Source organism: Babylonia areolata, chromosome 1, assembly GCF_041734735.1.
Source record: "Babylonia areolata isolate BAREFJ2019XMU chromosome 1, ASM4173473v1, whole genome shotgun sequence".
Taxonomy (NCBI): domain Eukaryota; kingdom Metazoa; phylum Mollusca; class Gastropoda; order Neogastropoda; family Buccinidae; genus Babylonia; species Babylonia areolata.
Window position 1 is genome coordinate 56,486,717 of NC_134876.1, and position 25,479 is coordinate 56,512,195.

The window sequence follows — 25,479 nt, forward strand, 5'->3', positions numbered from 1 at the left end:
CAGAAAAGTATGAAAGTTATATCAAACAAATTAAGAAGTTCTAGGATTTTTACTTTCAATGGTGCAATAATGAGTGGTTAAAGCGTTGGACTTTCAATTGGAGGAGATTTTCCTGTCTCCCAGATCAACATATGTGCAGACCTGCTAGTGCCTGTATCGCCTTCGTGTGTATACACACGCAGAAAATCAAATATGCACGTAAAAGATCCTGTAATGCATGTCAGTGTTCGGTGGGTTATGGAGACACAAAAATACCCAGCATGCATGTTGGTCATGTAACGGAAAGAAGAAGAAGAAAGAATAATGAGAGCAGAATCAAATACCTACAGAACTCGGAATGATAAAGATATCAATGACTGCAATATTTATATGATATAGTATATATTGCGGAAACTTGAGAAAATTGTATTATCATAAAACCATGCAAAATATGCAAAATGTTGACCTTATGTCTGTGTGTTTGTCTGTCCCATTTATCTACCTGTCTGTGGGGTCAGTCTGTCTGTCTGTCTTCCCATCACCCCCTCTGCTTTGTCCATGGCAATGAATGATTGATCGTTGCTGTTTTTGAATACAGCTCAGTCATCTAGAATCCGGTCCAGTGTCAGTGTGGATACCCTCGTTCCTTTGGACATAGCAGGAGACTTGTCTGGCTTGCATGTAAGTGACTTTATCACAGTTTGTAAAGTTAATGTTAATCAGATATAAATAATTTAGTAAAATGTTGTCATGGAGAAAACAAACAGCACAGTATGCTTTTTTGAACAGTTTTTGTGGCAGCTGACCTGTGTATTGTTTGTTTTCCATGTCTTGAAGATCAGAGGTCAATAATTTTATGAGTTGGAATGATACATCAGAATGCAACACTGAATCTTATATATATATATATATATATATATATGTGTGTGTGTGTGTGTGTGTGTGTGTGTGTGTTTGTGTGTGTGTGTGTGTTTTGACTTTAAAAAAAGAGCTTCAAATGAATCACATTCTGCATAAATACACAGAGGCATTCTTTTATTTGTGCAGAATGACACATTTGATTTTAGCTTGAAAGCAGTGAAACAAGCTATTTGTTGATTTCATCACTTACAGAATCAACAGCAGCTGGGTCTGTGCAGAGAATTTCCCACAGGCATAGAGAGGCATTGTCTTAGTTTGTGATGCCTGGGATAGACATGATTTATAATTTATCAAATGCTTCAAGCTTGAAGTAATTACGTGGCCCAGTCCCAGTGCTTTGATGCTGCCACCTTTTTCTTTTTACAATAATTGAATCAAATACTATTGATTTTCTTGTTTCTCCTCATGTCTTTGTTTTATGTGAGAGCAAAGAAGGTCTGAAAAAGTGAAGCAGAGAGAGAGAGAGAGAGGGGGAGAGAGAGAGGAACTGTGCATTGATGTTTGTGTTTATTGTGTGAGGATAGTGTGAAATGCATACATACAAAGTTTAAACATTTTTCTGCACAAAAACATATGATCAGATTGGACAAAGTGGCAGTCTACATTACTTACTACTGGTTCTGTTCGTAATCAGATATTTTATAATGATGATGATGATAATAATGATAATAAGAATAATTAGTAGCAGTAGTAGTTAAAGTAGTAGCAGCAGCAGTAGCAGTATTATGTTGGTAATAGTATATATATACCGTTGTTGCAACTGTTGTAACTGATGACTTGCAGGTTTCTTAATTGTATGATTTCATGGGTCAGTACATACTGATAAACACAATGGTGATATTGATTAGGGTTGAGACTCGTGTTCACAGATAGCCTTGCAAGATGTGTGTTAGTTATCACCAGCAAGAGTTGAATAACATTTATCAGATCAAAGCAAAAGAAGAAGAACTATCATGAAGGATCATGAAATTATTCTGTATATTTACTAATTCAGAATGTATTGAAATAATTATAATAGCTTGAATCTTCTTGAAATATTGTTGATTCATTAGAAACAGTGTTTGTTTCTTTTAATTAAATTTTTTTTTATATAGAACTTTCTATGTTGATACTTTGCTTACTTTACATTGGTTATTCAGAGCAGCAATTTTGTGGTTTTGTAAAATCTGTCTCCCCAAAATTCAAAAAGCTTCATGTAGGTTTTTTGGTGTTTTTTTTTTCTTTCTAGATGTCTCAGAGCAGCTTGTCAGTTAGTTGTTTCCACAGTTGACTACCCAAAACTGAACACAGCATTGCATGCACACTTGGGGCCAAACAGGTGCAAACCCAAATAGCATTCCTGCTGTAAAATATGTTTGTGTGTTGGAACTGCACAGACCCATCTACTCTGACAAGGGTTTGCTATCTTAGTGTGTTACTGCCGGTGTGTAGCCTTGGGGACTGCTGATAACTGGTAATTAATAGCATAGGGGTGATTATTGAAACCCGAGTTAGATAGAGAGAACCTTGTTTGGGACCTGCTCTTAGTTGTGTGGACAATCTGTTGAAAGGTGTTTTTATATGTAATATGTGTATATGCAAATTTATGTGATTCATGCCTTTTCTTTAATTTTGTTTCTTTCATCCAACCTTGAAAAGAAAGGTGTAAAATGAAAAAAAGAAAAAAGAAAAAAAAGAACAAGAAAGAAGAAAAAAAGAAGTAAACTAGCAGATTCATGTGTAGCACCACTGTCCTGTGTGTACATATGTGTGCAGTAAAGTCAATTTATTGAAGGCTATTAAAATAAGTGAAGAATAAGTATGATTCATGTCTTGTGTGTTCAAGAGTGGTGCACAGAACAAGTGAAAATGGGTTGTCTGTGTTTTTATTATACTTGCCTTCGTTTGTTTGTGCATGAGTGTGCACATGCGTGTGTGTGTGTGTGTATGTATGTGTGTGTGTGTGTGTGTGTGTGTGTGTGTGTGTGTGTGTGTGTGTGTGTGTGTGTGTGTGTGTGTTTGAGAGAGAGAGAGAGAGAGAGAGAGAGAGAGAGAGAGAGTACATGTTTTTATATAGCTGCCATATATATGCATTGGTGTTTTGACTTAGAGTAGTTGATTGGAAGTCAAACCTTAAAAACTTCAGTGTGTGTTTGTTGGGTAAAGCTTTAGAATGCTTTTGTTGATGTTTTGTTTTTGTATTGCTTTGTGTTTTAGCATGCGTATATTGTATACTTGAGATGTATTCACAGAAATGCTTCCTTATTTGATTTGAAATCAGTATGTTTCATTTGAGGAAAACATCCTTTGTTAGGTCTACTCGCTTTGTTGTTCTTTCATTTTTTTCCAACAGCTGTGTGGCCCCATTTCAGTGGGTGATGACAAAAGTACAGCATATTCTTTTTCTGCTTTATTTGTGTGACTGGAAACAATGATGCCATTCATAGTAGTCACCTCAGGGTGTTGCCGTGCATACATTTGCCTGCTCAGTTATTCATGTTCAGTCCACCAGACAAACTGTGAATTTAATTTCAACCAAACCTAAAGGTCAGGTTGCATACATTGAATCAGAATTGGCACTTCTGAACACCACCACAGTGACTCACTAGCAATGCAAGGTTTCATATGGTGATCGGATCCTGTCAAAATGACATTGATAGAACTTCCATTTGAACTGCTTGTGCTGAGATGAAATCTGGTGTGGCTGTGTATTGGGGACTTCGGATGAGCAGCGTGAGAGTAATGACACTGAAATGGAGCAGACAATGGGGCTTCTGAAAAAAAAAAAAAAATCAAAAACACTAAAGAGAGGATCCATTTTCTTTTGAAAATAAGTTGCAGTCAGTTGAATTATGGATTCTTTTGTTTGATTAATACAGTTTTTTTTAAATTTATGACTCATTTATTCATCAGTTCCTTATTAGATTTTATTTTGTGTGGCTGGATTGGCAGGAAACAGTGAGTCCTTCGAGCCAGTCCACATATGCTGAGTATGACTTTGCTGGTCTGGAGAACCTGAGTGGACCCAGCAGCACTGAAACCCCAGTCAACAACAGCAGTTTTGTGGACAGTCTGAGTGGTCTGGACCTTCTCAGTGGTGCTCCCATTGGGAATGACTCCTTGTTTGTTCCGCAGTTCAACAGCACTGTGCTAGCACCACCCATAGTTTCTGAAGACGAGGGGGATAGCGCAATCAGTGGACGGTCTTCTGAAATCAACGAAAACAGGTAAAAGGCTTGGATCATGGTTAGAGCATCAGATTGTGAAGGCTACCATTGATATTGATATATTTTTGCTTTGATGAGATCCTTGTTATCAGTCACAGCATCAGCTAAAAAAAACAAAAAAACACCACCAACAACAACAAAAACTGAATATAGAACATCAGTCAAAATTATGCTCTCACATAGAAAAAGAAAGTAAAGTGGAAAACATCTAATTTTCTTGTTTGGCACTTGTTTCCAATTTTGGTGGAGTTAAAACCACATAAGAAAAGATTTTATACTGTTATATGATTACCAGTATATTTTTTTGCCACACACTCTGTAAATTACTTTCAGCATATTTGAAATTGTTGACCAAAACAGTGATACAATTTATACATTGTCCTCATGTTACATTGTGCCATTGACTTGAAATGTCTACAGAGTTACAGGGAATGTTTGTAAAAACATTAAAGAATTGAATCGATTGCCTTAATATATCTTTTAAGAATCTTTATAAACTATTTATTTCATGGTCATGTAGTTTGTGAACAATTATTGTTCCAGAGGGGCTGACAAAGGTGGTTTAAACTGAAGGAAAGGGAAATGTTTATTTACTATCCATTACATGTTCCTCATCTGGAGTGGGGGTGTATAGCATTCACCTTGTATGTTGGTCTGCACTCTCTTTCTCAGTTTCTGTGATTACAAGTGATGCATGACCACTGTCATTACTTTGAGAGGGCTGGAAGTTCACAAAGATTCTAGTAGTAGATATTATTAAAAGAAAGAAGACTATGAGGAAAGTTTTACTAAAATTCAAGTAGTATACATTATTGAAAAGAGGACTGAATAAATGTTTTAATATGGATTACGAAGTTCATTAATTGTTTCAGTAGACCTGAAATCACAGACGAGGAGAATTATGAGGACTTTGGTGAAGTGGAATCTGAGGCTGATGTCTCTGACCAAGGCCTGTGAGTATTATCATTGCTGTTTTCTTCTTACTGAATGTGTGTCCAGTTTCTAATTCTTAACTTCAGGATCTACATATCTTTCGGGATTTGAAGTGAAACTACAAGTGTGAATTTTTTCTTCTTCTCGTTTTTGAAAGTGTTTCTTCTTGTCTGGCCTATTTTGGCTTAAATGCGGTTAAAAGTACCAGTTATGTCATCAAGCAGTGTTGCCATTTGCTTAACTTTCTAGAGATTTAACAATTTGATTTTGTTTGGAAGATTTTGTTTTGATTATATCAGAAGTGTTTTGCCCTGCTGCTGTGTTGTTTACCGTTTCTGAGAGGATTACCCATGACGCAGACTAACACTTTTTTTCTGGTGTGTCCTGAAAACTTATAAAGAGAGAAAGAAAGAAAGGAACTGGTGTTATCACTGAAAGAGTTTGTGCATATTTTGTCCTGAAAACTTACAAAAGATGGAAAGAAAGGAAGAAAGAAAGGAAGAAAGAAAGAAAGGAACTGGTGTTATCACTGAAAGAGTTTGTACTCATTTTTGAAGTGTCTTCTTAGTGGAAGGGGGTGCCATTGTTTGTGACTAAAGATTGATTTGACATGTGTGTTTATTTTAATACATGAACAAACTAGTTACGAAGATTTCATTGTGTTTGAATTATCAGACAAAAAATTTTTATCAACGAAGTCCAAAGAATTATGATTTTATACACCTTGTGTTAAATTGCATCTCTTAGTACAAAGCATGATTAGTTTTCAGCTGGTTTTGCTGTATTGCCCCAACTAGTGGTACACAGTAATCTTTTATAGTAAAAGTGGGTAATCAGAGATAACCAGTGTGCAAAGAGATGAAAGAGCATATACATATATTAATGATTTGAATGCGATGTACTTTATTAGTTGACAAAATTCTGAAATTGTAGAAAGAGAAACAAAATATTGTTGATATTTTATAACAAAATATAATGTAGCCGGGTTGGCTACGATCTTTGTTGGGCCAGCTTAGCAGACGATTTTTGTGACTCGCCGAAGGTTACCAAGGAAGTTGTAAATCGGTCACAAGTTATCTCCCTTTACAGGGAACCGTCTGATGATTTTCATCAATTTGTTAAATTATAAACACTTCCTTATAGATGAGATTATAGTTTTGTGTTATGGAACTTCAGAACGATCATACTTCTCAACTGTAATGATATCATTTGGCCAGAAAGCCTATAACTTTTTTAAACTAATATTTATGTGAATGAGTTTTGGCGCGATCTTCGAAATCCACTCAGTTGAAACATACAAAATACCTTCGTTTTCTATAAATCGATATAGTTGCCGTGGAATTTAGAATGTGCATTAAAATGTAAATGATTAAGCCTTCTTCTCGTGTACTGCTTTCTGTGTACACCTAAGTTATAGGCATGCGATGGTACGAAATGTCTGACGGCATTTCGGCGCCACAAAACTATCTCTTCTTCAAGCCATTGGAATTCGTCAATGCCGATTTGAGCAAAATACGTTTTTACAATACCTACACATTTTTATATCGTGTCTTGCAGATGTTTGCATTTCTGTTATCAATCTGATTAGTATCGTGCATGTATAATTGTGTTGTAGTTGGTTTAAACGAAGTATTTCATTGTCGATCACAAGTGCCAAAAGCACCGCCAAGCGGTGCCGACACGGGAGCTATCCGCTGAGTTTTCTCTTGAATTTTTACATAAAAAATCTTTCTCTAGAAGCAGATTTTATGGATGATTTTTATATAGTTGGAAATTCAGGATGTTCAGTTACTTAATTGTTGCAATTATATTACATATTGCGACGTATTAATTGTTGTAATGTACAAAAATGATACATGAACTCGTTAAAAGCTCGTTCATTCAGTGACTCTTTTTGTTTAAAGTTTTTAACTACATTAATTTTGTAGAAAATGGTTTAGCTTAAGAAAATGCTCGTCTCTTGTAGTTTTGTGTGATATATAATATGTCTATGTTAGTTCCCTGAGCCGAAAGTCAGAAGCCGCTAAAATTGGTCAAACAAACAAGCTTGGCCCCTCAAGGCTCGCGGAGGGCCGGTTTCGTGAGTTGCTTCGCGGCGCTGGCTTTGCGGTTCGGCGGAACAGAATATAAGGAGTGAGCGAGTGCCAGACAAAGAGAGAACTCTCCTGGTCTGGAAGAATGAAAGAATAAAAGAAGAAAACCAGCGCACTGCCTTCCCGAGTCTACCTTGCCTGGCTGCGGCTCTCTTCTGCAAACACCTTCTACCTGTCTTCACCTTCTCCAACACCACCTTACCACCCCGTCACAATAATATAGAAACATTGATTGACAAAAACTCTTTCACTATTACATGTGGTGGAAGAAACAGAAATATTGAATAATACATTATATAAAAGAAAAAAAAGGCTCTCCCAGATATTTGTCAATAATCTATTATCATATTAGATTATTCTGCTCAGATTAATGCTTCGATAAATTACGTGTGACAAATGAAAATTTACAGTCATGTGACAATTAACAGTTGTCTAAGGAATCATGTTTGTTCTCCATTTTCTTTCTTTATTTTCTCATTTTTCTTCTTGTTTTCATCGTCTCAAGCTTGATTATATAGTTGATGTGTAAAAGCCAGTTCCAGATAGCTGGGCTTGGACTGGCAAACTTGCTGTTGATGTGCTTATCTTTCTTTTCTGTATTTGTAAATCATATTTTAGTGGGTTTTTTGTTTGTTTTTTTTTACTGTGGTAGTGAACACCCAGCCGTGTGGACTCATCTGACTTTTATACATATTTTGCCTTACTTTATTATATTAGTTTGGTCTGAACCTTCAGAAATGATTTCTTATTACATTGTTTTTATCAATGAAAACCTGCATTTTTTTTTCTTTTTCTTTTTTTTGCTGAAGTGATGGATTTGTTGGAAACATTGTTTTTTTCATCATTAATCACAAAATGTCAGGCTTTTGTGGTAAGATATGAACATATGCCCAATTTTCTTTCCATGTTTTTATGAAAGTAGTTAACAATTTTGTGGTATATACTGTGTATATATATATGTATATAATATTTCTTGCAATTGTATTTTTTGTTTGTTCTGTGACTGATTCCATTCCAGAACTCCAGTAACTTCCAGGAAGCGAGGAGAGAAGAAGGATATTTTATCAAGGAATCATAAAAAAGCCTGGTACTTGCTGTAGCCCTCTGAATTATTTGAAACTAACTGGTTTCTTTGTGTAGTTCTTACAGTGGTGCTGCATGTTGTTCTTGTCTGCTTTCTTTCAGCTACTTCTGTTGGCTTTTGTAGTGGGATTCACTTTGGTGTACTTTATTGTTCTGTTTATTGAATTTTCTGCTCTCAGCTCTGAGTGTCATTGTTTTGATTTGTTACATATCAGCAAGGCTTCAGTGCTTAAGTGGGGGAAATCTCATGTCACTGTTTTTATTTGTGTCAGCTAGGCTTTGATGCTTTTAAGAGGGGAAATCACATATTGATGTTTACTGTTGTTTGTCTGTGATTATTTAAAATCAATCATAGATGCATATCATAACTGCTTATTAAAAATATATATATATATTACAGAGAAATAAAAGTGTCTGCTTAGTCACTGAGGATTTGGTTGAATTTGTTGTGGTTTAATTTTTTTTTTTTATGGAGATCTACTTAGTTATAAAACAGTTTTTGGGTTGGGTCACAATCTCTTACTAACATTTGAGATAGCTTTGTTTTGTGTTTGAGTTGTGTTGTTTTATTTTTTTTTAAAAGTAATATACACAGTTTATTGTAGATATATGGATTTCTTTATGCATAATTTAATAATTTTACATAACTCTCATGTGAGGGATAGGGGGTTGATTTCAGTTTCTTTATACAGGGAAAAGCACTGGTGAAGAAAAGAAGGGCTGAATATACAAATAAATTCTAATTGATATTTTGTGTCCATCAGCTCAAACACAGGTCTAATTTGTTCTGTGTTGAAAAGGCAATGCTTCTCCATACTTGAAGAAGAGAAAAAAAAAACGTGTTAACTGTTTATCATGGTTTCTGCATTTTTGTTTTCTTATTTACTTTATTCTTCAGTTAAACATTATCACATAATTTTTCATGTCTCACTGATGCAGACACGCTTATGTAACTAAACTTGCTTGTAGAGTTACTTTCATTTGGTTTTGTGGGTGACTATGATTGTTCTGCATGCAATGTTTTGTGTGACAGTAGAACTCTGCTTTGGTTATCTTCGTTTGTGGCTGTTGCAAATTTCATTATGTGGGACTGCTCATTCAAAACAGAGATACAGGGAAATAGAGGATAGAAATTCAAATTTGCACTGCGCAGTTGGTTGCATGGCAGGTTTTGTGAGGTTCAGTCACTGGGTTTGCTGCATTAAACTGGCCTTCACACTGTTGGTGTTTTTTTTTTTTATAGTCTGTTCATCTAAAATGACAGTATTAGACTTCACACTGCTGTCTTAATATATTATTATTCTGTAGTGCCATTTTGGTGTTAGTTGAATGTTCTTCCCTGGACTGTATTTGGGTGATTGTCCTTATCAGTTAAATTGCCAGTAGTTGGGGTTGATGTTAAAACCAAATATGGAGATTGGAAAGGGTAGGCAGAAAGATGTGGGTAAGGGGTTGTTGGTGAGAGTGATGTGAAAAAAAAGTGTGTGGGAAAAAACGAGCCATTGATTTATTTATAACTCGAAATGGGTCCTCAACTTGGTGCTCAGGTCAGAAGTAATTGGGATCATTTTGGGAGGTCTTAGATTTGTTTGTCCCTGCCAACACATGTTTTGTGTCAAATATGCCGTGATCTGAAATCAAAAGAATAGGATCATCCACTTTATGCACACGTCTTTGAGACTGTTGCTTAAATTTCCTGACTGGCACTGCTGATGTCCGTATCTCATGACCCTTGTTGATAAAGGAATTGTTACTTCTTCATTTTCATGACTGTGCTGTGTTTCTTTAAAAGCACAACTAGGGGTTGATGAAGCACCAACTTCAGAGTTAAGCTGTCAGATCTTTATGAAAAGGGTGAAAATGATACACCTTTTCCATTTGTGTGTGTGCATGTGTGTGTGTGTGTGTGTGTGTGTGTGTGAAAGAGAGAGAGAGATGATCACAGTTCCAGATGTCTTAAAATGACATTCTAAATTTTTACCTGCAGGCCAATCTTATCCTCAGTTTTAAAAGTCTATAAGTAGTACTGCTGTCAAGAGCATATGTCAAAATATTTGGTTTAAGAAAAAAAAATCATGGGCATTGTTATTGAAGGGGTATTGTGACAGCTGCCTTTGTATGGATCATTCCTTGAATGTTGTGTCACAACTGAGTAAGTGACTGCATATGCCACCAAAGTTACTCCACAGTAGTGTAGAATTTCATCTGATGGGTGGTCTCATGTTGGTGTGACTTGTGCTTGGGAAATTGGAGATTAGTCGAATGAGAATATTACCACTGAGGAAACATAGAAGATGGAGCAGCAATTGTTCTTTCATGTTGTGTGCTTGGTTATGGTTTTGCAGGTATGTGCTTCATGTGTTTTCAGTTTCTGGTGGATGGAATGTTGATATGAAGAATGAATGTAGATTTGCTTCATCCTATGTTTGTTAAGTTAATCATTAATGTGGAATGGTAATGTACATAAAATTTATAAGCTTTTTGTCTCCAATTGCCATTTGTGTTCACCTTTACTTTCTAATAGTTATGAATATACAATGTATATGATGTTATACAGGTAAAAAGATGTCTTGAAAGTAAGATTATGTATTAAAATCATGCACACACTAATAAATGAATAAATATTTGAAAAGTACTTAAATTGTTTAGCCAACTTGTGAAACCTTTGTATACATACATACTCCTCAGTTAGTTATTTGCACATCCTTAGTTCCTTCTTGTTTGATCGTGGGTTACACTGTTTTAATATTTTATGGTTTTGTAACTTGGCAGGCTTATGCACAGAAAAGACAAAAAATGCTTAAGATCTAACAGTTTCTGATAGTAGCAGATTTTACACTCTTTATGCCTGAAAATAACAGTACAGATCAGCTAGTCAGACTGTAGACACTTGAATTTCTTGCCTGTTTGTGATATTGGTATTGAAATGTTTCCTACAAATGCTTGTACTGTAAACATGCATTGATTTTTGTTTGTTTTTGTTTTGCGTTGCTTATTTTCTAAAATTTACTCTCTGCTCTTATATGTTTGACAGGCCTAAGTGGAAATCACTTGATTCTACATTGTAAGAAGTTTCGGCAGTTTCCCTGGGTGGCATTTGATAGATTTCTCTCCTCATAGATAATACAAACCAGTTGAATTGCTGATTGTTGTTCTGGACCTAGTGACAGTGTTTTTGTGGCCGTGGGATCATGGACGCTTACACTCCTTGTCAAGTTGCCAAGTGGAGTGGGACTTCAGGGGCACCCTGAGATTATGTTGCGAAATACTCCCCAGAATACAGTGCTGATTGGTCCTGTATGATGTGGCATAGAATTATCCTCTGTACACAGAACACTGTTGATTAATCCCACCCCTACCCCACACCCCTTTTATTTTCATTTTATTACTTGCTTTAGAGTTTGTTTCAAACAACCCTTCTAAAGTTATGTTTTTGTTTTTCCTTTCTTTATTTTCATTTTATTTTGTTTTTAGTGCAATCATTTCATGAACATTACTCTTTTGACCATGGTAACGATAATGCAAACCATTTAGAATAAGTGACTTTACCCACAAGCATCATCTAATCATGTGAATCTTTTGAAACAAGTAATTTTACCATGCACATTGTTATGTAAATCTTTTGATACAAATATTCTCAAACAGATGTGATAGATTATCCACCATGATAAATTCATTTGATGTTGAAGCCGACATTAACCATTGATAGATGTGACAGATTGTAACAATATGATAATAATGATAATGTAGTGCTGAATCTTGTTCAGAGACAAATCAAAGTGCTTACACACCAGTCATTCACACAAATGCACAGCTCTAATTCGAGAGATGAAAGACAAAACTTAAAGATACATAAAAATTGGAAGATAAAGAAGCATTCATTGGGAAGAGGGAGAAAAATGGTGTGTGTGGGTGGGTTGGGGGCCTGGGGGGTGGGGGTGGGGCTATTTTGGAAAGAGGTAGTTTTTTAGGCCAGACTGCGAGAGCTGAGTGTAGCGGTTTGGTGAAGTGAAAGAGGGATCCCATCCCAAGTGTGAGCTCCAGAGACAGAAAGATTACCCACACGAACACAAGAACCAGTTTATTTGATGATAAAGCTTACATTTGACCAATGTGTTCTTGGTTTACACAGTATGATTAAAAATATACAAAAAATACATGTTTGTCAGGTTCAGTTGTCTCAGATTGTGTCCAGTAAATCAGCCCTGCATGCAAAATGTTCTTGCTTTTGGTATTACTTGTTTCTTTCTGAAAATGTTGCCATAAGGGTGGATCAGCAGTTCTCTCCTGTTTATTCTGTTTGTTTGGTTGCTCCTTTCATTCCCCCCCCCACCCCCCTTCTCTGGTTGACCAATTCTGGGTTTGCAATGTGATAGTTCCTGGAACTAATGAACCTCCACCTACCAGGTTTTCTTTGACACGAACCCAATCGTTTGAATGGTGAAATCTAACACTTTTGATCATGGATCTATGTTTGTGAAACAGTTGGACTCAATCACACATATTCTGTCACAGTTTTACATCTTATCAGTCTGTTTGGTATGCTTTTCAGTGTTGCAGATATTTTCTTTTTTTTTCTTAAATAAACATGAAAAAATGTGGTCTATTTCTGAAAGCTGTACAGTTCCCCACTACATACTGTACTTGTATGTATGCTCAGTATGTTTGTCTTGATGATAGATATTTTAAAAATAATTGTAAGATTTATGTTCTTACACTTTCAATAGACTTATATCTTAAAAAAGTAGAACATGTCTTGAAGTACAGCTTAGTCTATACTCTCAGCTGAAACCTAAATGTGAAGAGTTTGGAACAGTGTAACAGGACAGGAAACAATGGAGAAAAAAAAAAGAGGAGAAGACTTACTGATGAAATTCAGTGCTAATATAGCCTGTGGTAGAGACTGTGTTTTCTGAGTAATCTTCAGTATGAATAGTTGTTGGATGAATAGTAATTCATTTTTCCAGACTGCACATTATACTTCTTTTTGCTCTGTATTATGCTCAGACTTGTTTTTAGGTTAGACATGATGCCTTCGTTTTTTTTTTCAAATACCCTCCCACTTATCATTCTTGTTCTCAGATTGTGTATGACACTTTTTTCTTTCTTTTTTTTCTTCCTCTTTTTTTTGTGTTTTGTTTGTTTGTTGATACTTGCCCAATTGTTTCACATTACATGGGACATTTTTTTCAGACCTTCCCAAAGGTTTTCACATAACAGTACACATAATGCTTTTTAATACTTACCCAATTGTTTTCAGAATCACATTTTGCAGAACTTTTTTATTTTTTTATTTTTATTATTTTTTTAATTATTATTTTATACCTTACCTATATTTGTGTTCTTCTTATCGAACGCAGAAGAAGAAGAAGAATCGAACGCAGAAGAAGTGTTCTTCAGTAAACGATGTATTTTACACACACACACACACACACACACACAGCCTCTCTCTCTTTTTCTAGATATATATCTCTATACCTGTATACACATCACTGCTGAAGAAAACCCCAGAGAGATGGAAAGTTGTGTGTGTGGAGAGATAGGGTGGGTGGAGGGGACAGGAAAAGGATGGGTAAGAAACGAACACAAGAAATGTAAATGTGAATGAATGAACAATTATTAGCTGTTTTGGAAAATATGAAGTGTATCTATTAAACAATTTTTTGTATGAAACTACTGTAACTACAAATTGTACTTCAGGTTACTATTCCCAGTTGTTTGATTTATACTGAAGGAATGTAAATCTTGAATACTTCATGTTATTTGGTTTTGAATTTAGGCAACGGTTATTGGTTGATGGAATAGGCATCTTTTGTTTTTGATGTTGTTTGTAGTAACCTTTTCATGCTTTGGTCATTCATAATTCTTTATTTTAAATTAAAAAATTTTTTTTTTAATTCATTCACAATTTCATTTAGAAAAAAAAGACTTATTCTTTTTATGCTTTTATGCTGGTGTGTTATTCATTTATTTTTCTTGACAGGTTTTGATAGTGTTGATATGTCTTTATATACTGAAGGAAGCAGGCGATGTAAAAATGATTCTTGTGGACACAGGAATCTCTTTTTTCTTCATCATTTAACTCCTTCATTTTTCAATGCAAAGTGCAGCAGTCATCATTACTTTATAGAGTTCTGGGCATTATTGTTTCAGCACGAACAGGAGACTTACCACTGCAGCCCTGGCAAGGTAAGAATCACTGATTTGTGTGATGCAGGTCATTGATTCCACATACTAGTTCAGAGTATTTCACTGCACATATACATTTTTTGTTTGTTTTGTTGATTTCTGATCATGATCGAAAAAAGTACCAAATCAGATGTCATGCATTAGTAAACAGTAAATTTCTGTATGTATTTGTCTGTGTGTGAATATATTTTTTTCTCATATATTTATTTGCTCAGCCATGATATAGCCCCCTGTGTTCAGTTGGGCCCAAAGAATCAGTGATAAATAGATGGTCTTCATGTGTGATTGTTTGCCATTATGTATTGCTATTCCTGTATTCTTTCACAGGAGGCACTTTGATGAGTTTGTGCTGTACAAGTACTATATATTTCTTCTTCTTCTTCTTACTTTAAGTATTATTGTTGTTGTTGTTATACAGCTGTATGTGTTACTTGGTAGAATCATTACAAATGTACTTTGTGGTTGAATGACTTATTGTGCTATGAACAACACAAGATCAAGTGTTTGATGTCTTGTATATGGATAATGGGAAATGGTGTGTTGCAGCCAACTGCAGCGGAGTTCACGGGACGTCACCCCCAGCAGCACTCGCCGCAGCAGCTACGGCTCCGATGAAATATTTGACGACATTGACGGCAACTTTCAGGACCTCAATGGCAGAGTGAGTTGTGTTAATCATTTGGGGTTTAAGGAACCTTGATACATTTTGTCATTCATACAGCAGTCATGGAAATTATCTAAATCACTTCGAGTTTTCTAATATAAGTTATTGAATTTTTTTTTTTTTAATGATAAAATCCCTGTATTTGGGTGATTGTTCTGTCATACCCCCCTCGCCCCCCACCCCCACCACGCCCCCCTCCCAAAAAAAAAAGAAAAAAGAAAGATCAAAAGCAGCATTTAGACTTTCAGTAATTAGTAATCATAAAATGAAGATGTTGTAAATGTCTGTTTTCACTGGTTTGATAGTTGGATTCATTTTTACAACCATAGTCCATTTCTACTGGTCTGGTGGACACAATTCACTCTTACAGAGTATTTTCCCTGGTCTTATGGACTGAATCACTGTTACAGTCAGAGAGTTTATTTTCTTTTCAAGGTCAAATTAAAGTTAAAAACCTTGGGCTGAGAGCCAGGTTCTAAAATGTGTCAGCATTCTTCGCTTTACTGTGAAATGTTTGTATGTATTTTGTTGCTTATTGTTTAATGCATTGAACTCTGGAAGTGGAGTTGTTTTTTTCTATTTTCTTTCAGTTGTTTTACTGCGTACAATTTTGGCCATTTGGTTGCTTGCATTAGAGATTGTTTATCTTGTTTGTAAAAGTGTTCATGTTGTTTTCCAATGTTGTGTATGCAGTACATAACTGTTGACAGGTAAAGTACCTGGAAGGTCAGTTGTTGAGGCTGACAGACAGTCAGTTAGAGACAACAACCAAACAAGCAAAACTGAAAGAAGAGAACAGTGTACTGGTCAACAAGTGAGTAACTAAAGTAAAGCTGACAGCTAGTCTGGTGTTGACTGCTGTGTGTGTGTGTTTGTGGTGTGTGTGTGTGTGTGTGTGTGTGTGTGTGTGTGTGTGTGAGCACATGCATGCACATGTATGTGTATGTTGAGTGTATATGTGTCTGTGTGAATGCTTGCATGCACATTTGTTGTGTGTGTGTGTGTGTGTGTGTGTGTGTGTGTGAAAAGACATTAGCCCAGTAAAATCTGTGCGTACACACACACACACACTATCAAACATATTCAAGCACCCATCATTTCTCACAGGCACACACTGATTGCACAACATATGCATTGCAGTGCAGAGCTTGCACACAGCCTGAAGTAAACTGTTGATGTTTGTGTCGTACACAGAGTCATATACCTGGAGGAACAGTTACGCGATATGGAGCTGAGAGGGGAGGAACGCATCACAGAGGAGAGACGGAAACATCAGGAACAAATGGTACTGAGCTTTTTTTTTTTTTATAATTTAAAAAAAACACAACTATTCAGCACACTGGTGGTGTGGGGTTGGCGTTGTTGAGAGAGGCAGAGGTAGAGTGATCACGAATCGATTGCGATCGTGCCTTAATTTTAGCCCGATCTCCCAATCAAGCCACATAATTTTGCGACCTGTTTGAAGACATAATTGGACACAAAACAGAAACGCCAAAGAATCGATAGACAGACAGAAATGCGAAAAAACTTAGCCGTATGAAGTGCACAGGAACAGGTGTTGAGATGGCTGCTGGAAAAAGAGGGCGCTAGCCAGGGGGACAAAGGGGAGGTTATCTACTTCCGGGAGGTTATCAGCCGTAGTACTTTCGTTTTCTCCGCATAGGCAGATAGTAGTTTGCACAGGACAGGAATGTCAGACCCCTGCCGGAGTCTGCACTAGTTAGGTCACGGTAAGTATGTTATTTAAACGTAATTTTAGATAGAAAATTTCCTTTACTATTCAAAGGAAAAACATAGCATAGGCACATAAACACAAAAAGCATGGGAAGGGCATCCAGCAGTTTATGAAAGCCCTACTCAATAAGATTCAAGTAAGCACAAAACTTATACGGACAAGTAAAAGGAATCAAAGTAAATATAATCACATTGACAAATACAAGGCAAAAAATACATGAAGAGACACTAAATTACAAATACAATAAGTACTGATCTTTTCTTTTTTAAATTCGTACAGCAGGAAGAGCTGCCATGGAAGAATTGGTTAGGTGTTGTACTTCTGATCCAGTGTTCACCAGTGATCAGGGTTCAAGGCTGTGTTTCAGGCTGGTGGTATGTTCTTCAGAAAGGCACTTTACCTGAGTTTGGTTGGGGAAGCTTAAAATGGCAGTGGCAGAGGGAGAGCGTCGGGCCCTGCCTTCCTATGCTGAGCCCTAGACAAAGTGGATATGAATTCACTGTCCTAATTACTATGAAAGGCTATGGGACCTTAACCCAAATTCATACAGCAGGAGCTTTATAAATCTTCAGAAACATAGGAAAACAGCAATGTTGGCAGTAGGATATTGTCACCGCATATGCGTATATATGTGGTAGAATTGGGCACAGGGTAAATTTCTTTTTTTTTTTTTTTTTAATCAAATGTGTGTTTGATATTTTGTCATTTGGTTGAAATAACTTGGTTGGAAGAAGAAATTGGCTTTGTATAACTGCTGATTGATGATTTTTTTGGGACCATTAGTGTGTGTGTGTGTGTGTGTGTGTGTGTGTGTGTCTCTGTGTATGTGTATGTGTACATGAACATGTGCATGCATGCAAGCATGTGTGCATTTTTGTGCTTGAAAACTGTACAACTAAGAAAGGAGTCTTGTTCTTTTGAAAGGGAAGTAAGGAGAGTAAGCACTATTATATTCATGACAGTGTGACGTTTTTTTTTTTTATCTTGATTATATCTACGTTGCTTAGTTGCAAAGTATTTATGATAGTATGATATCCATTATCACTCATGACTGATAAAAGACTAATCTTTTTAGTTTAACTTTTGTCTTAATTATCTACGCATGTGTCTTGATGCATTGATGCATGCAACATTCTTTACCTGTCCTACATATGTCGGTTTTTTTTTTTTTTACAAGTAATGGTAGATTTATAATATATATATGATTTTTGTTTTTTGTCTTCATAGTTTGTCTGACAATGAATGAATGATCCCTGGTCATTATTTTTCAGGCAAGAAGAGACAGAGAAAAGAGTGAAGAGCAGGATTATTTGACACAGAGGTTGGTGGTATCTGTGAATGTTGAGATCACTGTTTGTGGCTGTTTATTATATTGCTTATTGAAACGTCTTTGCCTGTTGTGTAGATGAGAAAATTAAATTTTTGATATTATATTTCACCTCACACACACACACACACACACACACACACACACACACACACGTGCGCGCACGCTTTTACGCACGCGCACGTACACACACACACTTATACTCACACATGCACAAAATCCCATCACATACATTTTGTGTTGTTATTTTATCAAAAGAATGCTAAAATGCAGTAAGCCATTCAGTAAATATCCAGTACATCTGTTCTAAATCAAAGTTAGGCCAATTTTGTGAACCAGATTGTGTGTCCATGTAAATGTGAGTTCATTTATGAAAAACAGATATATTTATATAGTGTGTTTGTGTGGTTTTATTGCAGGGAGACAAAAATCTCAGTTTACTTACTTTCTGTGGTAGGTTACATCGTGTAGAGGGTGAATATGAATCATTGAAAGGTGAATCCTCCAAGATGCGTACAGAGGTTCAAAAGCTGAGAACGGTAAGCAAATTTCTCTTTGAACTGTGATATGTGCATAATGCGTTTCTTTATCTGCGTCATTAATTTATGCATTTATTTATTTGTTTGTATATTTTTTTCTCTTTTTTTTTTTTTTTTATTCACCGTACATATCCATGTTTTTAAGAATTGTAACTATGGAAGACACTGACACTGACATATTTTATTGCCGTTCAGCTTAAAAGCCCTGTAGGCTGTGGAAAAGAAACAAAGAGTGCATTTTGAATTTATGTACAAGTACTTTTACTGCTTTTAGAAATCAGCCTTGATCTTTGAAAGGGGTGTGTGTGTGTGTGTGTGTGTGAGAGAGCGAGAGAGAGAGAGAGAGCGAGAGAGAGAGAGAGAGAGAGAGAGAACATTCTATATGAAACAGCTGGCATTCCTTTTGTTGTATTTTCTGGGATAAGCAGTGTGGAAATCATACTTTTGAAAAAGCAAGAACAATGGGACAGCTGAAAAAAAAGAAAGAATGTGACAGGCTGATGGATTGAAAAACAGACTAACAGATCTAAAAAAGAACACATGAATTGAATATTGCCGTAGTTTCGTCTGCTCCGCATGGGCGGATGGTTTGCACAGGACAGGAATGTCAGACCCCTGCCGGAGTCTGCACTAGTTGGGTCACGGTAAGTATGTTATTTAAACGTAATTTTAGATAGAAAATTTCCTTTTTGTTTGTTTGAAAAAAAAATCATGCATGCATCCAAATGCTTGCTTATATCCCAATTGAAATACCTGTGGGGTGGTACATACTTTGTGCCCATCATGCTTTTTGATGCTTTTTGATATGTAGGGCAGCAACGAAGAACCGCCACTCTTGTCTGTTTTGGGCCAGTCTTTGAATAGTTCCCCAGGAGTGCTTCAGGGTCTTGAGTCCTCCTTTGACTGTTCATTGAAGCACATACCCTCAACCTAAATGTTTATATATACACGTTCCGCAATAGCCGAGTGGTTAAAGCGTTGGACTTTCAATCTGAGGGTCCCGGGTTCGAATCACGGTGACGGCGCCTGGTGGGTAAAGGGTGGAGATTTTTACGATCTCCCAGGTCAACATATGTGCAGACCTGCTAGTGCCTGAACCCCCTTCGTGTGTAAACGCATGCAGAAGATCAAATACGCACGTTAAAGATCCTGTAATCCATGTCAGCGTTCGGTGGGTTATGGAAACAAGAACATACCCAGCATGCACACCCCCGAAAGCGGAATATGGCTGCCTACATGGCGGGGTAAAAACGGCCATGCACGTAAAAGCCCACTTGTGTACATGCGAGTGAACGTGGGAGCTGCAGCCCACGAACGCAGAAGAAGAAGAAGTATATACATGTTCCCTTCCCTAACAGGAAAAGGTTGAGCTGCAGGAGCGAATGTTGGAGAAACAAGAGATGTACAACATGCTGTACGACGACAACGAACGCCTGAAGGCAGAGTATCACAAACAGGAGGAGATGCATCAGAGGGAACGGAGATCCATGGGGCAGGTCAGTTCATACAGGACTTGTCAGGACTTCACTTCTCAGTTTCAAGGATACGTCAAAGCATGTGCACTTAGCTATATTCACTACACTGCATCTGTTTAACTCACTCAGGATGGCCACTTTTCCCCTTTTCTTCACATAGACCCCTTCTGATGTCCATTGGGTGTCTGAATGGTCCAGCCTTACTTGTAACCTTTCAGTGGTGTCAGTAAAAACACAGTATTGTTGCCTGTTTTGTGTTGTTCGCACCAAGAGTTAAAAAAACAGAATGAGGAATGGGAATGGGAAAGCAGATTCCTGACTACATATAAACCCAATACATTGGCCAGGCCATGAGGGCCTACCGTTGGTTTGTTTGAAACATTCAACTTCAATGAAATATAGGCAAGTTTTTAGAAATGAACAAATAAGAAGTAGTTGAACAAATAAGAAGACTGTTGATATGGAAACAAAAAAAAAAAAAAGAGAATCATTGATTAAAGATCAGTGAATCAAAAAAAAATTTTTTTTTTTCAATTTAAAAAGAAAAAAAAAGAAATGCAATCTGTGATGATTTTTACATAAAAAAAGCGTTGATGGAAACTTGCATTGTTCTTCTTCAGTTACTGGATGAGCTGGGGAAAGAGCTGGAAGAACTACGGAAGTACAAAATTGAGGTGGAGACAGGTGTGCGCTCCCCCAGTGGCAATATATCAGAGCTCCCAGGGCGCTACCAGGAGCTGCAGGGTGAAATCCACAAACTGAAGGAGGTAAGATTCTTCATGTGTGTGAATGCATTGTTCTTGTGCTGGTTTCACTTTATGAATTTTTAAGATTTCAAAGGTAGTCTTTTGGAACTTGTGAAGAGTATGTTATAGGATTTAGTGTTCCGGTTAGTGACTGCTGAACAGATGATTTATTGACCAGATAATTTGCGGTTACGTTTTGGTTACTTGTTTCTTTCTGTTTACTTAACCATCTTCATCCCCTTCTCCTCCTGCTCACCAGTATGAATTGTTTGTATTTGTTGTTTTATTGTGTACCAGTATCTTTTTGTCAGTTTGTGGGTAATGTATGCGAGTTACCACCAATGTTCTGGGAAATCTTTTGTTAAAAGAAAATTCATTGAAGAGAATGTTTTCATTTGTTATATGTAGAGATGTCTGCCTTCATGTGGAATCAGATGTGTTTATTCAACATGTCATGATGTAGACTTTCAACTGTTTCAATTATTTTTTCTGTGTTATTTCTTTTATTTAGGATATCTGCTATGCACCCTGTTGTGACATCTGGGTCATTGTTTAAGTTGGTTGGCTGGTTGGTTTTTGATGTTTGGAAAGTTTTATTTTTGTTATAGAAGTTTGAAGTTGCTCATTATTTTACTTCTTTTGTTAAGAGTGATACAAGATGAAACGTTTGAAGTATTGTCGTATTCACAGTGCAGTGAAAGTCAGCATCGGATGTTGAAGTGATCTGTGATAGTCATGTGGTGCTGAGGCAGTGAGCCTAGGGTGCTAACTGCATGTCTTGTCTGATGGCTGATGTGCTTTCCGCTGGTGTGTGCTCTGAACAGAACCTATATTTTGTTCCTTTGTGTGTGTGTGCGTGTGTGTGTGCGCGCGCGCACTTGTGTATGTGTGTGTTTGTATGCGCACATTTGTGTGTGTGTGTGTATACATGTATGCTGCCTTCATGATTGGATTGGCAGTGAGGGGTTAATTGTTTCATTAGTGATACCCTGTTTAAGTAACATACAGTTTGTCTCAGTGTTTCTGATCCTAGAATCACTGCAGGCTATACTAACTGCCTTGTTTTTAAGCGCTTACAGTGTTGAGTTCATATAAAGAATTACTTACAATATTTAGTTTTTTAATTTCTGCATCAGTCATTTAAACCAATGTGATTTGTATTCTTATGTTACCAATTTACCTGTTTAAAATTACACAGCATACTTATACCTCTGAGTTCATTGAAAGCCTGTGACATTGTGCCAATTTTCTGGAATCTCAACCACAGAAGAAACCATTGAAATAAAACCACAAAACATGGGCCTGTAGATGCTAAGACTTGAGCAAACTGCCATCCTAACATACATTGAGACGGTTGGTGTGTATTATTAACATTGCTTTCTTCTTCTTCTCCTTCTTCTCCTTCTTTGCTTTGAAGGCTATGTGGGAAGAGTGGCGAGAGCTTCTGAAGGTTGGTATTCCTTTTCCCTGTCGTCTTCTCAATCAGCCGTTCAGGGCTGGCGGGCTTCTGTGGCTGGGTTGGATGGAAATTGGTCTTGGGGCTGTTGTCTCTGCATGCCTCAGTTTTTGTCGTTTGCTTGCTCTTGTGGTTTTCTTTTAAGCCTTTCTATTATTCTTTTTTTTCTCCCCTAAGCCTGTTTGCATTTGTCAGTGATGTCACCTGCAAGTGGATGAATTTCATGTATATACTTGTTGTTTTATCAGAACGTTTTTTTTTCATTTATTTGTTATTTATCTATTTGTTTGAATTATTTTACATTTCTGTGAAGTCACAGTTTCCACTGATGACTAATGGAGTGATAACGTTCATCTTTCACCACACCCTCCTTTTTTTTTCATTGGAAGAATATGTGTTTTGAGCTTCTGTCAACATCTGATTGAGTGCAGTATTCATCTTTCTTCTCCCTTTATGGTTATAAGACCATTTATTTTCCATTTCGTCTGTTTATTCTTTACTAACTCATTGTTCACCATTTTGGAGACAACTTGAACTTAAATTTTTGCACATGGTACTTGTATTTTTATGTTGTAACTATGTCTGTTTTGCTTGTTCCTGCTACGTTAAGTCCATGTGCTAGATTAGACCAGTTATAGACACAGGAATTAAGCTAAAAAAAAAAAAAAAAAAAATTATAACACACAGAAAATGTCTTGCTACATTCTATTTAGTGTGTCCTGTTCAGCCTCCATGAAAGTTTTTCTTTCAAAAAAAAAAGAAAAAAAAAGAAAAAAGAAAAGAAAAAAAAAAGGACAGCCACATTAACATTTGGTTGTATTGCTTTGTCTAGGAATTTGCACTGCTTTTTCATTTGTGGGGCAGAGAGGTTTAACATGATAAGTGCTTTTTTTTTGTTTTTTGCCAGTCCAGAGATTTTTTTTCACCCTGATCTGTCAAATAAAGAATGCAGGAGGTGGGTTGTATTCTTTACTTTAAGCCTGCTTCCAGTTTGCTGACTGGTACACACTGATTGGAATGGATTAGTTGTTTTTAAGTTTTATAATTCGTCATGTGTTAGTCATATTCTTATTTGCATTTGTGCATCATGGTTTTTTGTATTACTTCTGCGATTGCAATTATGTTAAATCCACATTACAGTGGGTTTTTTTATGGGATTGGGGGAGGGGGGGGAGGAGGATTTTTTTTTCATTGTGCATTTGTGTTTGTTTTTTTTTCTTCTTCTGGAATCACTTGCTGCATGTTTCAGACTTAACACCCTGACACAAAAAATAGTTTTAGTGTCTGTTTTTATCTGAATTTGATATGGTGATTTACTTTTGACAGTATAAATGGATATGGATGTTTGTGAAAGTTTCAAACCACATAGCATCTGCAAAATTAAAAAAAAAAGCTTTTGAAAGAAAAGAAAAGACAGACAGACTTGAAGGTTTACAAACAGAAGACAAGAAAGACAGAGAGACTAATATATATATATATATATATATATATATATATATATATATTCATGATGTTTGTTGTATAAAGGGTTTTGCCTTTTTGATGTTGTTAATACATGTTTGTTTATTTATGTGTGCACACTTGCCATCTAAGTAAGAGTATACCTGCATGTATGTTTTCCTGCTTTAAATTGTTAGTATTTTTTTTATGTTTTATTTATTTATTCATTTAAAAAATAAAAAAAAGCACACTAGAGTTCATTTTGCCCTCATGTTGTAAATTCTCAAACTACAATGTCTCATCTTGTAGATGACTTTTGCACCACAGTTTATGTTCATGGCACAGATAAAGTACTCTGAAGACTTTAAAGTTCAGATATGCAGCATTCCTGAATCATCAGTTTCATTGTCCATCTTGTCAGTGAAGCCCCCTTTTGTATGAATAGATTTTACCATCCATATAAAGATTTTGATTGCAGTTACAGATGCAAACCAACAATCATGTTATGCTCATCTTTCCTTCCCAAAGTTACAAAGTAAGAAAAAGATCCAGTGCAGGTCTACAAAATAGTTTTGTCCCTCTTCTAGCGCACTGATGCCCATTGTTTCTGTGTACACATGCAAAGCAAAAATATATTTGATCTAAACAAAAATATATTTGATCTCAGCAGTTTGTTGTCATGTATGTGTTCTCGGTGCATATAATGGATATCAATCACATTGTGTTTCCAGAAATGTTACCTGGTCCTGCATGCATCAGTGAAAAATTTAATGTCAATCACCTGTGCAACAGTACATATTTTTCTGTATGACTGCAAGCAGTTTGCAGCACAAATGGAAATAATTGATCCAGCAGCCTTTACAAGATGTAGTTTAACTTCACAGAATAGAGCAGAATTACTAATATTGTAAGAAGGAGAGTAAACAGGGTAAAATCACATGCAAGCAAGCCATCTTTCACTTATCACCGAAAGCTTTTCTATAAGTATGTATGAGTGATCAGTGAAGGAGAGAGAATTTTAGAAAACAAATGTGCAGCCAAACTATAACCTCTGACACCTGTTCAAACAAGCTCTGAGGTTGGGCCAAGACAGGAAAAAATTCACCAGTTCTGCAAAGACTGTGCGTATATGTATGACAGTGTGATAAGACAGTTTTCATTATAACGTGACTGTTTGCATCAAATAATCTGATTTATTTGGATTGATTTTGTATGTGTGCAGCATTTTCCATTTATTGTGAATTCCTTGTACTCAGTGCACTTCAGTATGCAGGTCCTTATTTGTCAGAATGTTGACAGTCTGGGTTTTTTTTTTATACTTAAGGGATAATTATAATTTACTTACGAAGAGGTTTATCTCATGAAAGAGTGATGAAGGTAGTTTTGACTGACAGAGGAGGGCTGGCTTGTGTGTGTGTGTGACAGGAGAACCGGGGTCTTCAGAGCAGTAATGATGATCTTAATGCCCAGCTGATGAATCGGTGCGTGGCTGAGGGCAAGTCCCTTCTGCAGGATGCCAATGCCAAATCCCTGGCAGAGGAGCTGGAGCAGCTGACCAAGGAAGAGGTATGTTCATGGCTGTGCCATGTAGTGTTTGTAGCTTTGAGCCAAGGTTTTAGTTAAAGGGAGAAAAACCTTGATAACCCATAGCTTAAAAGTTGGGGGGAGTTAGTTCTCCAGGTCCCTTTGGGTC

At 36.5% G+C, this 25,479-nt stretch overlaps 1 protein-coding gene across 6 annotated transcripts in view; it reads left to right on the forward strand.

Annotated features, from left to right (window-relative positions):
* Positions 1–25,479, forward strand: part of LOC143284314 (rab11 family-interacting protein 4-like) — a 37,942-nt gene that overhangs the window by 3,593 nt on the left and 8,870 nt on the right. Inside the window, exons 3-17 of one of the 6 annotated variants that reach the window (XM_076591023.1) lie at positions 578–660; positions 3,832–4,106; positions 4,979–5,059; positions 8,151–8,219; positions 11,250–11,279; positions 14,369–14,404; positions 14,951–15,065; positions 15,779–15,882; positions 16,263–16,353; positions 18,075–18,124; positions 18,588–18,669; positions 20,028–20,165; positions 20,765–20,911; positions 22,308–22,340; positions 25,212–25,352. In XM_076591023.1, the coding sequence (XP_076447138.1) occupies positions 578–660; positions 3,832–4,106; positions 4,979–5,059; positions 8,151–8,219; positions 11,250–11,279; positions 14,369–14,404; positions 14,951–15,065; positions 15,779–15,882; positions 16,263–16,353; positions 18,075–18,124; positions 18,588–18,669; positions 20,028–20,165; positions 20,765–20,911; positions 22,308–22,340; positions 25,212–25,352 (1,475 nt within the window). The remainder of the gene's footprint in view (positions 1–577; positions 661–3,831; positions 4,107–4,978; positions 5,060–8,150; positions 8,220–11,249; positions 11,280–14,368; positions 14,405–14,950; positions 15,066–15,778; positions 15,883–16,262; positions 16,354–18,074; positions 18,125–18,587; positions 18,670–20,027; positions 20,166–20,764; positions 20,912–22,307; positions 22,341–25,211; positions 25,353–25,479) is intronic. The other 5 variants (XM_076591031.1, XM_076591047.1, XM_076591039.1 and 2 more) reach the window with 5 other exon arrangements.